The sequence below is a fragment of the Ipomoea triloba genome, chromosome 9 (genome assembly GCF_003576645.1).
Source record: "Ipomoea triloba cultivar NCNSP0323 chromosome 9, ASM357664v1".
Lineage (NCBI taxonomy): Eukaryota > Viridiplantae > Streptophyta > Magnoliopsida > Solanales > Convolvulaceae > Ipomoea > Ipomoea triloba.
Window position 1 is genome coordinate 11,507,953 of NC_044924.1, and position 14,813 is coordinate 11,522,765.

The following is a 14,813-nucleotide window of genomic DNA, read 5'->3' on the forward strand; positions in this document are numbered from 1 at the left end:
AGCAAACAACTAATTTATCAAACAACTTTCTACAATCAGCCAATGTTATCAATTAATCATACCTTCTAACCCAAACAGCTAACAGCCATTAACCAAACAGGGCCTTTTGAATTTTAGCATTTTGGAGTTACAAAAAGCTTATTAACCAAACAACTAATAGTGATCAAATAAGCCAAAATTGGCTGATAGGCTGATTATTTACCAAACAGGGGTGTGAATTATGAACAAAAGATATATTTCTTATATACTGAAAGTGGATTATTTGTGTAAGGACGGTACACATTTCCGATCCTATCATTTTATAGGTTCTATATTTTATAACTAAAATTTAAATTAAAACAGAAAAAAGAATACTAATGTCAAATAACTTGAAATAAGATGTACAATAATAATAATAATAAAAACAACTCTAGATGCTTTTCTAAATGCAAAATAATCAATAACCAGTATCGGTGCCTTCATAAATAAACAATTATAGTTTATAAATCTGAATAAACAGTTTAAAATCAAATAAGCTTATAAATAATTACATTGGTATTACATTAAATAATAAATTAATTATTAATAAAAATTTATAAAATAAAACTTACAAATAAGAGCAGAGCATGACATCTTAATTGTTGGAGCAAAAATCAAAATATTTTAAAACGTAATAAATGATATTTATAAACGTAATTGGTTAAAATAGTTCGATAGAAAAAAAAACATTATAAATCACTCATCTTCTCTATTTATATCATATTTATAAATACTTTTTCTTTTAGTTAGATCAATTTTAAGTTTTTTTTTTAAAGGTTAATTTGAATACGTTGACGCACAATACAACTCAAAAATACAATTAGAAATAGAAATAAATTTAATAAGTTACAATTTTAATACTCCGATACAATATAATATCCCTAAATTCATCTTTTAAAGAATAGTTAGGAAAAAATTAAAGGGAAAGCGCATATAAGGGTAGGGGCGGATCCAAGTTTTTTTTTTTTTTTTTTTTCAGTGGGAACGAAATATTAAAACAAAAGAAATAGTTTGAAAAAAGAATGAAACACTTCAGAAATATAGTCATAAATGTTGTTGGATATAGGCGAAAAATAAAACAAAGTACACATTAAAACTTTATAAAAATATTTATAACAAAATATAAAATATAATTAATTTGCTAAAATAATTCAAATAGAAAACACATTATAAAGAAACTATGTTGAAGCAATCACATTTCCTAACAACCCCATGACTTTCTAAGCACTTTGTGCTCAAATGGCATGTAGTGACCTCTTCCATGTGGGAGGTCATGAGTTTGAACCTTAATTAGGGATGTCAACGGGGGTCCTTGTCGGGGATTTTTTTTAAAAATTATGGAAATTTAAAAAAAAACATTAAACAAAGTCTAAATTCAACATACATAAATCAATAAAATTAAAATATCCAAAGTCTAATATTACTATAAATATCCCAAGTTTCAAACTTTCAAACAAAAATATATAATCATAAAATGCCCAAACACTTTAAGTTGTTTCAAACTCCTTCAAAGTCCAAAGTCCAAATATACGTACATAACAAAACAAATGAACTTCTAGGATTTTAACTTTTAATTTCTTATATACTTTGTATATAAATAATATATAATATATAATATAATATAATAATATACGGGGAATCGAGGACGGGGCGGGGAGCGGGGATCGGGGTCGAGGGTCGGGGCAGGGAATACCCTCCCCGTCCCCTTCCCCGTTCCCCACGGGGATTAGGAATTTCTACCCATCCCCGCCCCCGTTCTCTGAAATAATTCTCCGAACCCGCCCCCGTCGGGGCGGGGATTGGTTTTCCCCGTCGGGGGCGGGTTGAATTGCCATCCCTAGTCTCAATGGAGGTGATATCGAAATTGACTTTTGACTCTACAGATACTACAATGTAATAGGGTCACAACCCCATGACCTTTGGCATAACAACCTATCAACTAAGCTAAGCCAATTTTTAATTACTTAAACGCATATTAAATACTTATACGAAAATCTATAGTGTATGTATAAAAGGTGATGTGGTACGGTGGTGGGTCCATTTCAAGTATGGGCTCTGGGCAAGGGTTTAGCCCGTCCTTGCCCAGGTCCAGGCCTGAAGGTATATTATTTGAATATGAAAAATAAATTATTTTGTATATTATCAAATAATGTACATTCAATACATAAATATTGTATCTTTATTATATTTAAAATGTACATTTTATTCATGATAAAAAAAAAAAATTACAGTCAATTGGTTCAACTTATTAAAATTTGGGCCACTTTTGTTGCCTTAACTTTAAATTTGGGCCACTATTTTTTTTATTGGATTAAAATTTGTTGCCTTAACTTTAAGCTATCAAAATTATTAAATAAGTTCAATTAAAATTTTTGACATTTTAAAATTAACATTTTAAATATTTAATTTTAATAAACTAGTACATTAAATTATAAATATTATTTAAAACATCACTTTTTTTTTTGAGTACTACTGACTCTGTTACAATGTAGTATCTGTTCATAGCGACTTTCTCAACCTACTGAAGTACAAAGAGTCAACAGTTGCCTCCACTGAGACTCGAACCCACTCCCAACATCACTTAATCAACCTAAATTTCTAATTTGTAATTTCAACTCAACACAATGTTACCGTTATGGACATTCGAATAAAATATATGAATAATTTTTTATTTAAAATTTTATAAAAATAAAATGAATTAATTTATTTACACTTATAATATAATAACTATAATATTATTTTAGATATTTCATTATTTATTTTCATAAAAATAATTTATTTTGTAATAAAATTATTAATGTATTTATTAAAATTTTATTTAAAAATTTAATGACAAATTAAAGGAAAAAAAATGATATCAAAGAGAAGTCTACGTACGAACTATAACATCCCCAATTTTCTAACATTTGAGTCTAATATAAATATAACACTTGCAGTAGAATCCAAAGCCAACATTAGGAAATGTTACCGTCACAACTACCCATCCCCGGATAGTTGCTAAGGCTAAAATTTCCAAATAACATTCACATGCTTACAAAACATAAATAAGGGATTGTAAAAGCTAGATATATCTAAACATCAAACCAATCTACAATACTAACAATCTAAAGGTTAACTTCAATAGAATCTATTTAAGTAGTCGATCTATAATCATAAGTCACATCGCTATTAAACAATAACAGTCTCAAAAGCTACTAACTAAGGTCAAACTAAAACAATAAATACTATCAAGTCAGAAGCCTCTAATCATACTCTCGTCATGCATTACTCCAAACCTGAAGGGGGTTAATAAAACAAGTAGAAAACAACCCATTAGCATAAATGCTAAGTATAAACCACTCCACCCTGTAAATTAGTTTATACATATATAGATTGGAAAATAGGTAGATTTGGTAATCACATAAGCACGTTATACATCATCAAGTAGCATATAGAATCATAGATATACAATAATAGATAACATACTTAATGCATAGATGTATATATAGATATACTCGTTTATAAGATAATTAATTCATGTTCACATGCTTATGAATGTAAATCGAAAAAGGGTTTAATGCTTTGAGTAAAAAGTAATTTAATGACATGAAAAGACTTGTAAATCGTAATAGAATCATTTATACCACAAAGGTAAGTAAACGGTATTCTTATATCATAATAGCATTTCCAACATAATAAATATCGAGAGTAAAGTACGGCTTGTTGTCAAAGTATAGGTAAACTTTCACAAAACTTCCTTTTGGGGATCATCATTGAAAAATAATTATTTTTATAATAATACGGGAGAAATCTTTTGGTCTTAGCCATCATCATCATAATCATACATGAAAGGAGGGCGAGGTCACCACCATATGTGTATGACCCCTACGGGGACCATGTCTCGAAGTATTTTTCCTTATCTCATCAATCACATGTGGAATTACGACCGCTAATTTAAGTGTGCACACCCCGTAACTGGGATTCCAAGCACACTGAGTAATAGCTTAAGCCCTAAAGTAAGACCAGGATTTTTCTACCAAGGCACTCGTCACATAATCCAAGAATTTTCTACCGGATTTTATATCATCATATCATTTCATCAGCTGTCCACATGGCAGATCCATAAATTCTTTCCTGGGGTGAAACACATGGTTGAAAAAATTGCTAGACGCTCTTCATACGCTTAGGCGGCAATTAATCAGTGCTTATGTATTTTTTATTTTTAAAAAAATTATTTAATTTTTTTAAAATTTTTATATGACTAATAATTATAAATTATTAAATACTTTATTAGTTAATACTAAAATATTAAAAATTGCAACCCTAGATGGGATTTTTGCAACACTGGCGAAACATTGAAGCAAAAGAAATAGTCATAAATATTGTTGGATATAGGCGAAAAATAAAACACATCATAACTTTATAAAAATATTCATAACAAAATATGAAACAAGATTAATTTGATAAAATAATTCAAATATAAAACACATTATAAATTGCACATCTCATTTTTAATTTTTTTAAAAATATATATAAAGCATTAAAGAATCTGTTGAAATAAAAAACAAATTAAAAAGCCTTCAAGATGCATATTTAAAAAAAATACGGAGTATATATAAAGCATTAAAGAATCTGTTTTGAAATATTAAAAAGCAAAAAAGCCTTCAAGATGAAACAAAATATAGGCGAAAAATAAAACACACCATAACTTTATAAAAATATTCATAACAAAATATGAAACAAGATGAATTTGATAAAATAATTCAAATAGAAAACATATTATAAATTATACATCTCATTATTAATTTTTTAAAATATATATATAAAGCATTAAAGAATCTGTTGAAATAAAAAGCAAAAAAAGCCTTCAAGATGCATATTTTAAATATATCACTATAACATATAAAAGCTCAGTATAATTTGCCCAAGACTTTTTCCGATGACATTTCTTTGTACCTTGTGCTTTTATTGATGTGCTTTGCAAACAGAATGCCATATTTGCCCTTGCCGATGATCGACCTTCCAATTTCAGGCTGCTTAAATACAACTTTGACACTATTTTCATGGGCCTGCTTTGGATATTATATACGCACACTATCTAAACATAATTTAGGCTTCAATATTATATTATAGTGATTACAAAAATAGTTTGGGTCTTGTGACGCTATAGTGTTTTTGCTTTTGTGGTGGACCAATTACGAACAAAATGTCTTGACACATTATTATAAAAAATAGTTTGGATCTTGTGCCACTATAGTGTTTTTACCTTTGTGGTAGGCCAATTCCCAAAGCAATGTCTGCCACATTACAATTTTTAATAAATAAACATACAAAAGAATATATGGAGAAATATATTATCGTTTCTTCAGTACCATCTTTGTGGGCCCAACTACCCACTTTTTTTAAAAAAATCTATAATTATATCATTTCGAACGGGTAACGTCGGGCACCAAACACAATATTCCAAAACATATAAATAACATAATATTTAACTGACAATGAAAAGGAACACAATACCGCAAGTTACGGGAAAATATGTTAAGAGAACTTGTCTCATACTAATGCTTTAATTATTGTAGTCACGGACCTTTCTTTTTTGAAAGTGCTTTTCTGAGTGCACATAAAATGCAGCCTTTCTCCACGAGTTTGAACACCATAATATACCTCAAATTCCCTGAAACCTTCGAACTCTACACTGCTTTGCAACCTGTGAGTTCATAATTATTTATATTCATCTGCTTCATTAGACAAATTAAGTAGACCATCTTTATTCTTTTGAAGCACTTTTACAGTAACTTGCCACTTTCATGGTGTGAAATATGTTACATTACTTGCTTTTCTCAGTGCAGGAAAAACCTTCTTTTCAACGTACCTGTAAACAGCGGCATGGCTTGCATCCATTCTGATAGGTGAGAATTCTACGCCGCTTCACAACCTGTGAGTCTAAAATTATATCTTATGTTGTGAAAGTTAAGTTATGTTCTTGGTAAATCATTTTCTTTATGAACTGAATATGTTTCGGGAAAAAACAGAGAAAGAACCTTTTGTTATATCATTATTATTAATTTAATGTATACTAAAATACATCTTCACATTACAAATGTAATTCTACGCCGCTTCACAACCTGTAAGTCTAAAATTAAATCTTATGTTGTAAAAGTTAAGTTCTGTTGTTGGTAACTCATTTCCTATGTCAACTGAATATGTTTGGAAAAAAAAAATTAGAGGAAGAACCTTTTCCATATCGTTATTATCAATTTAATGTATACTAAAATACATCTTTACATTAGGAATCTACATATACAAGTATTTCTGACATATATCTTGCACATGACAAAAAATGTATATAATCTATAACTGCATATATTACAAAGAACAATACGCGAATATCCAAAAGAGACAGAATATAAATTCAAACTGACCTTCAAAATATATGATAAAGACAACATCAAATAACTAGCCAAACCCATCCACGACAACAGCAAGGTGAATATGAGCTCCAACAAGAAATGAGGGGTAAAGAAAACAAAAAAAAATTATTCTGTTTACTTCTCTGCAGAATGAAATGTTAGGGAAAAATGAAAGGAAAGGGTTTGCCCGGATCATCTTCTAATAATACATGAGACAGAAATATAGTAGGAGAATTCGGTACAATAAACATGTACATCAATAATAATAACAGAACATAAATTGGCAAGAAATAATTCAAAAATAACTATATATTCCGAATATAAATGAGAAATCTGAAAATAACAGCCCGGTAATGGAAATGGAAACAGTAATGGAAAAACCCAAGTCGTATATAACACAGTTTCCTTAAAACCAATTCGCTACCTCCCATATCCATCACTAACTCATAACACCATCATCATTATTAAGTTACCATTAAACTTTAAGTCCCCCTTTAATCCATCGCTAATATACTCATAAGCTATTAATCATCCAAGAATCACCATCTCATAATCCATTTGCCAACATCCATATATAATCTTTATCTCAATATTTCCATATAACAATAAGAGAATTCAGCTTGACGCAGTCCGAAAGTTTGAGCCGGTAAAGATAGTTCCCGAACTCTTTTTCACTTTAAATTTTTATGGTAGAACCCCAACTCATAGTACTTGATGTCCATAAAAAGTTTTGATCATTTTAATCCGCGAATGAACACAGAAAATTCCATCTTTGCCCTTGGCAGTGTGCTGTCCAGAATTTTTCTCTCTGGACCAGTTTTGGAGAAAAATTCGAAAACCATACTTCCACTACTTCGATCATTATGAAATTTTATATGCGGGTTCTAGACTTATTGAACTACATATCTGAAGAAAATGGCATCAAAATACCTTACCAATTTTTCCCAATAAATTTCGGAAGTTACTGCCAGAGACTACCCTGGTTTTTCTCCAATATTTCCACAAGTATAAGCTCTTAACCAACAACACTCCATCAACATACAACATCTTGTTGTTGTGATACATACATATCCATATACATACATCACACGTATATATATATACTATATACTAGCACTTCTAACTTAGATATTTAGGCATATCAACTACCACTTCTCATCATCCCAACAATTTATACATATATATATATATCAACCAAAAAAATCAATTATCCAATTTCAAGTGACTACTCCAACTTAAGGGATTCCTTACCTCAAAGTGGTCAACAATTCCTTAGAAGTGATCTTGGATGATTTTCCCCAAATTTCACCTTAAATCCTAGGATCAAATCAACACCAAAACAACAAATACCAAGAAACTAAGCATAGATTCATGATCTAGGAAGGAATATAGAGCTATTTACCGAATAAAATCGAAGATTTACCGAACAAATTGAGAGTTGAGAAGGAAATTTGGCTATGGATCTTGAAGATTGGTGAAGAAGATGAATTCACTCTCTCTCCTCTCCTCTCCTCTTGAACTCACGAATGGGAATGAAGAAATGGGAATATTTGGCTTTTATATTTTCCCATCACTCTTAGCTTATAGGATAAGATTTGGGAAAAATATAATAAAATAATAAAATATCTCCACAACATATCAGTTGTGGTCCAAACAGATAAAGTTTCGGTGGAAAATAATCCAGATAGAATAATTTCCGAAACTAAAAATTTATTCCAGACTAACCCTCAAAATTGGGCTAGGTTCGGTACACCGCGAAATTTAGCGAGGTACGATCAAAATAAATTTTCGCTGCTATGAGCTGATTTAATTAAATAGGAAATTCAAGAATAATAGTATGGTGTCTAAAAATCCATTTCCTATGACAAACGGGTCCGAATACTAGCTCTTAAAATTTTTACGGTTCGTGACCGGGACGTACGATCGCAGCTTAATAACAACTATACTCACTTATAAAAATTCTTTTGAAATATCTGAAGATCATAACTTATGAATGTCAACGCCTTAGGATAAAATAATAATGTTAGGAAAATACGGGGTATTACACGTATGTTTATTTTATTTATTTTTCGATTCAATTTAATTATATAGTTATGATGAAAATAACTGAAAAAATAATACAAATATTAAATCAATTATAGGTTTATAATTCATATAACAAAAAAAAAAGTATAGGAAACAAAATCTGCTTTAAAAAAAACGATAAGACAAAAGAAACAAATGTTCAAAATTTATTTTGTTATTGCATAGGATAGTGGATGATGAGCCAGAAATTTTTTTCCCAACGAATTTTTTAACCATGTTCATTTGTTGATATTCTTTCAAAAGATAATCTTAATTGGCTTTACCCAAAAAAACTAGACCTAACCAAATAGGCAAATACAACCAAGCCATCCCAATTTTAGACCGATGCAAATAAATCAACCATAAACCCGATCCACATATGAGCACGTCAGCACCCATTTATTCGAAATTATTTACTCCATGCAGCACAATAATCAGGATGTGTAGGATTCAAATTCCAAATTTCAAATTCCAAGTGCACAAATAAAAATGAAGATTTTCCATGAGAATTATTTCCTTCTTGCTCCTTTATTTGTGTTGCAAGTAGGCAACCATCCAAAATTCTAAAGTAAAACAAGGATTGGATTTATCAAATGAAAAATGTAGGTTTATGCATGATTGAACCGGTGTGGAAATAAACAAATGAAAGTGGGATACAAAGCATGCATTTACAATTCAAAAAACTCTCCTCCCATGATCTCAGACAATATAATACTAATAAAAAAAGAATATAATATAATATAATTGTTATCTTGGTATTATAATAAATCATTACTATAGTGATGTAATGGGTACATTTGTAGAATAAAATTCCCATTCATCCATTTACAACTTTATCTATACAAAATATCAATTTCTCCTACTAATTCAGGAGAACATGAATAAACTTTTACCCGATCAAATCAGAGGTCAATTTCTCATATTTGATATCACAAAATATACATTTCAAATGCAATATTATTACCAAAAAATAACAATTGGTTACTGCATCTATATTGACTATTGTTTTAAATAACATTAATTTTTAAGTTCTATTTTTTTCTGTACATTATATTGGTTTGTTTTCGTTACGTTTACGTTTTGTTAATTTTAATTTTGCTTCTGCGTGTTTAGCAAATATAGTTATTTATGATTGTTCAGTGCTTAGAGTTATGAACAACCGATTAAGAGGTCGTACAAGATTTACGCAAGATGAATTGCGTGAGCGTAAAAGAAATAAAAATAAAGACGCATGGAAAAAATTGTCCCAACAAAATCAAATAGGCGAAACATCAAACAATCATAGTAATGCCTCTGTGGATGACCAATTGGCGATTTCTTCAGGTGTGAAATGTCATCCATTTACGCATTTTTGTTCAAACGTATTTGAAAGAACAAAAATCGATTTATTAGTTGGTGTTGACTTTTTTTTATTCTCATTTTTTCCGCTCGTGCTGCGGCCAACAAAATGTCATGCGCTTTTGACATTTGGAAATAAAACACACATGAATACAATTGTGTAATCAGCAGGCGCATTGCAAAATGATGCAAAAAACACATTTATGTTATCCGCGATTCCTGATTGTATTTATTGTGGAGCGAAGCGACTTCAATATGAACCTCCTGGATTTTGTTGTTGTAAGGGTGAAGTTGTTCTTGTGGCGAACGGAATGCCACCGACTTTAAAGGCATTATACACCAGCCCTGATAAGAGCTACAATAATTTCCGTTCGTGCGTTAGGACTTACAACAACACGTTTGCTTTTACTTCGCTTGGTATTCATAACTATGAAAAAGATTTGTGTAGGAGAAATAAAGGCATTTATACTTTCAAAGTGCAAGGACAAATTTACCATTTTATAAATGACTTATTGCCTGATGGTTGTCCCCCCCGCAATCTACAACTCTATTTTTACGACACTGATCATGAAGTAGAGAATAGAGTTTGCGAAGTTGGTCATTTAGATGAGAAAATTGTCTCAGATCTTATCGAGGTCATGTCTCACAACCCATATGCTAAATTCTTTCGGAGTCTTAAGGATCTTGTGCATTCTGATGAGTTTAGCATTTCGCTGCAATCATGTCCTTCGCTTGACCAGAGGATTTATAATGCACCAACAACTTCTCAAGTTGCTGCAGTGTGGATTGAAGATTTTGAGGGCTCTGGAGATAATAGGAACATAAGGGTATACGCACACAGTGGTCGTGCTCAGAATATCCAATATTATTATGGTTGTTATGATCCATTACAGTACCCTTTGTTGTTCCCATTCGGTGATGCTGGATGGCATGAGGGTATTGAACGAGTTTTTCCAAACAATACTTCAACTCGCAATACATATGCCAGTGCATTGTATATCAATGCTAATGATGTATCAAATGTTGAAGAATTACTTCAAGCTGAGGAAACTGTATTCCGAGAAGGGAAAAAACGTCGTTCAGTATCTTGCAGGGAATATTACGCATACAAATTTCAAATGCGTTCAGGTGACACATCATTATTACTACATACTGGCAGACTGTTTCAACAATTTATTGTTGACATATATATCAAGGTCGAAACACAACGTCTTGATTATTTTAGGAAGAAACAACAACTTTGTAGGTCAGAGAATTTTCAAGGGTTGGTTGACAGTGTCAGTACCGGTGCGGTATTTGGTAATGATGTTGGTCGCAGAGTTATCTTACCTTCGTCGTTCATTGGAGGACCTAGGGATATGCGTGGGCGATATATGGATGCGATGTCACTTGTCCAAAACTTTGGTAAACCAGATTTTTTCCTAACTATAACATGCAATCCAAATTGGCCAGAAATTAAACGTCTTTTGGAATTCAATGACGAGGCACAGAATAGGCCAGATTTGGTTGCAAGAGTATTTCATGCTAAATTGCAAGAATTAAAGAATGACATTACAAAAAAACATTTCTTTGGTGAGATTTCTGCATACACATATGTGATTGAATTCCAAAAAAGAGGTCTTCCACATGATAATTTCCTTATTATTCTCAAAAACAAATCCATGATGGCGTCGTCTTCTTTTGTTGACGAATACGTGTGTGCAGAAATCCCAAATAAGGAAACGCAGCCAACGTTGTATGACCTTGTAAAAAAACATATGGTTCATGGCCCTTGTGGTTCTCTTAATCAAACATGTCCTTGCATGGTCCAAAAGAAATGCCAAACTTCACCCTCTTGCAAAAGCAAGTACCCTCGTTCATTCTGTCCTGAGACTAGGTTTGATGATGACTCATACCCTATTTATAAGAGGCGAAATACCTCTTTTTTTGTTCAGATTAAAGGGTTTAAGCTTGACAATCGATGGATCATTCCGTATAATCCTCAATTATTGTTGAAATTTGATTGCCACATAAATGTTGAGGTTTGTGCAACCATTAAGTCTGTCAAGTATATATACAAATATATTTATAAAGGCCATGATAGAGTTCGCATGTCTTTGGCTGATAACATAAGCGATTATGTGATTGACGAGATTAAAGAATACCAGAATGCACGATGGATTTCTCCCCCTGAAGCTGCATGGCGAATATATGGTTTTGCAATAGCCGAGCTAAAACCCGCTGTTATTCAATTGCAAGTGCATTTGGAAAATTCCCAATATATAAATTTTTATGGACATGAAAGAATAATTCATATTGTTAGTAGGGAAGAAGCATGTCGTACCATGTTGACAGAATTCTTTTCTATGAATCTAGCAAATGAATATGCGAAAATGATGAATTTGCTTTATGTTGAATTCCCTTGCCATTTTGTTTGGTGCAAATCAACAAAGTCTTGGAAGCCAAGGAAACAACTGAAGGTCATCGGTAGGCTTGTAACTGTTAACCCAACTGAAGGAGAACGATACTATTTGCGAATGTTGTTGATGAACGTAAGGGCACCCACATCGTTTGAATCCTTAAAAACTGTTAATGGTTACTTTGCTGAAACTTTCCGTGAGGCAGCTGAAAAACTCGGACTTTTATCTGGAGATTCAATCATTGAACAATCACTAGATGAAGCGTTGCTATTCCAAATGCCATCGAGTTTGAGGAAGTTATTTGCAATGCTTCTGATCTTTTGTGATCTTTCAAATCCTCGTTCACTTTGGATAAAATACAAATCTTACATGTGCCAAGACTTCTTAAGGAATGGATTGCACACGATTGATGAAAGTGAATCATTAGTCCTCAAGTTGATTGCAAACAACTTGCACAAAATGGGAAAAAACTTATATGATTACAACTTGGTTGATACGTTTACTGAACTTGATATAGCAACAACAATGACTCATGAAATAATGTATGAGCGAAGTTTGGAAGTTAGCGAGTCTGACTTGGCAGGCGTGCAGAAGTTGAATGCTTGCCAACGTGCAGCATTTGACACTATCATTGAAAATGTCTTTGCGAACAAAGGCGGCATATATTTTGTTGATGGACCAGCAGGGACAGGCAAAGGCGGCATATATTTTGTTGATGGACCAGCAGGGACAGGCAAGAGCGGCATATATTTTGTTGATGGACCAGCAGGGACAGGCAAGACTTTTATATATTTTGTTGATGGACCAGCAGGGACAGGCAAGACTTTTCTATATCGATGCTTACTGGCGACAGGGACAGGCAAGACTTTTCTATATCGATGCTTACTGGCGACTGTTAGATCTAGGGGTTTTCTTGATCGATGCTTACTGGCGACTGTTAGATCTAGGGGTTTTCTTGTTCTTGCAACTGCAACTTCTGGAATCGCCGCATCAATACTTCCGGGCGGTCGCACTGCACACTCTCGTTTCAAATTGCCACTCGATGGGGATGATAAACACATTTGCAATATAGGCAAACAAACTGCTGAGGCCCGATTACTCAAAGAATGCAAATTAATTCTTTGGGATGAGGCTTCGATGGCAAATCGAAAGATTATTGAGAGTCTTGATACAAGCTTAAAGGATATTATGGAGTGTAATGATTTATTTGGTGGAAAAGTCATTGTATTTGGAGGTGATTTTAGGCAGACACTGCCAATTGTAAGGCATGGAAAAAAAGAAGATTTTATTGAAGCATGTTTAGTTAAGTCAAGTTTGATATGGCCACACATTCGACGATTGACTTTAACGCAAAACATGCGTGCACAGGAAGATCATACCTTTGCTGATTATTTAATGAGGATTGGTAATGGTTCAGAAAAAATGGATTTGCAAAACAAGATCAAAGTTTCATCTCATTTTCTAATTAAAAATAATGGTTGTAGACCACCATTAGACGTTCTGTTTGAATCTGTCTACCCAGATTTGGGCTTATTTTCCAATGATCCATACTCATTGATGGAAAGAGCAATATTGACAACAAAGAATGAATTTGTTGACGAAATTAATTTTCTCTTGTTAGACAAGTTCCCTGGTGCAAATAAGACTTACATAAGTTATGATGAACCAAGTGATTCAAAATATTTACATTGCCAAGATTATTTACACACATTGTCTCCTGCTGGATTGCCTCCACATATGTTGTGCTTAAAAAAAAGTTGTCCTGTGATATTACTAAGGAATCTCAATCCATGTGAAGGTTTGTGCAATGGTACAAGGCTTATATGTGATGCGTTTGGAGATCATATCATAAGTTGTGTTATTGCAGTCGGAGAATACAAGGGTAAACATGTATTGATACCTAGGATACCACTTCAGACATCGAAGGATGATAAATGTGTCATTCCATTCAAAAGAACTCAATTCCCGATAAAAGTTTGCTTTGCAATGACAATTAATAAATCATAAGGTCAAACCCTAGATTTTGTGGGAATATACTTGAAGGAGCCAGTTTTTAGCCATGGGCAATTATACGTGGCAATGTCGCGTGCAAAGACTGCAAGTTCATTGAAAATACTTATATGTACAGATGATAGTGAATCCATTGTAGCAAGTTTTACACAAAACATTGTTTACCGAGAAATTATCAAGTATATTTCATGATGATACTAAAATAATTTATTATTGCTGCATCTTTTTACAAGTAAGCTTGTCATGACTTTTATTCTTCTACTTCACGTATTTTATGTCACAGTCGAGTTTTGCATAACAACTTTCCCAACTTCTTTTGTAGTATGGACGATCTTGTGTTGATACCAGCTGTTACTGTCGATTTACATGCATGGAAATGCAAAGTAACAGTTGTTCATAAACACAGTGTAAGAGAATCGAGATCTTCACCAGGCAAAAAATACAAACCAATTATATTTCAAGATTCTGAAGTAAGTCATTCATATCATGCAAACGAATAGTATTTATATATTCAATTCATGTATTTCTAAAATGTGTATTCTTTACTCCATATTAAAGAATTTTACATACAACAACTACCATAGCTTATAGACTT

At 32.2% G+C, this 14,813-nt stretch overlaps 1 protein-coding gene and 1 long non-coding RNA gene across 7 annotated transcripts; one reads left to right on the forward strand and one right to left on the reverse strand.

The window, feature by feature from the left end:
- Nucleotides 1-5,192: 5,192 nt before the first annotated feature.
- On the reverse strand, nt 5,193-7,919 carry LOC116028537. Of its 6 annotated transcripts, none has more exons than XR_004100171.1 (5): nt 7,831-7,919; nt 7,659-7,724; nt 6,420-6,453; nt 5,870-5,932; nt 5,193-5,704 (listed from the first exon to the last, which is right to left on the reverse strand). It is a non-coding gene; the product is annotated as an uncharacterized LOC116028537 (long non-coding RNA). The 6 variants fall into 6 exon arrangements; XR_004100175.1 differs by having other exon boundaries at nt 5,870-5,940; XR_004100170.1 differs by having other exon boundaries at nt 6,420-6,494.
- A 2,093-nt stretch (nt 7,920-10,012) lies between these two features.
- LOC116029554 lies at nt 10,013-14,215 on the forward strand. Its single transcript, XM_031271604.1, has one exon. The coding sequence runs from the start codon at nt 10,013-10,015 to the stop codon at nt 14,213-14,215; it is 4,203 nt and encodes a 1,400-aa protein (XP_031127464.1).
- Nucleotides 14,216-14,813: the final 598 nt, after the last annotated feature.

Bases quoted from the DNA above. Each gene is read 5' to 3' on its own strand.
- LOC116029554 (XM_031271604.1), top strand. From the start codon at position 10,013: ATGTTATCCGCGATTCCTGATTGTATTTATTGTGGAGCGAAGCGACTT.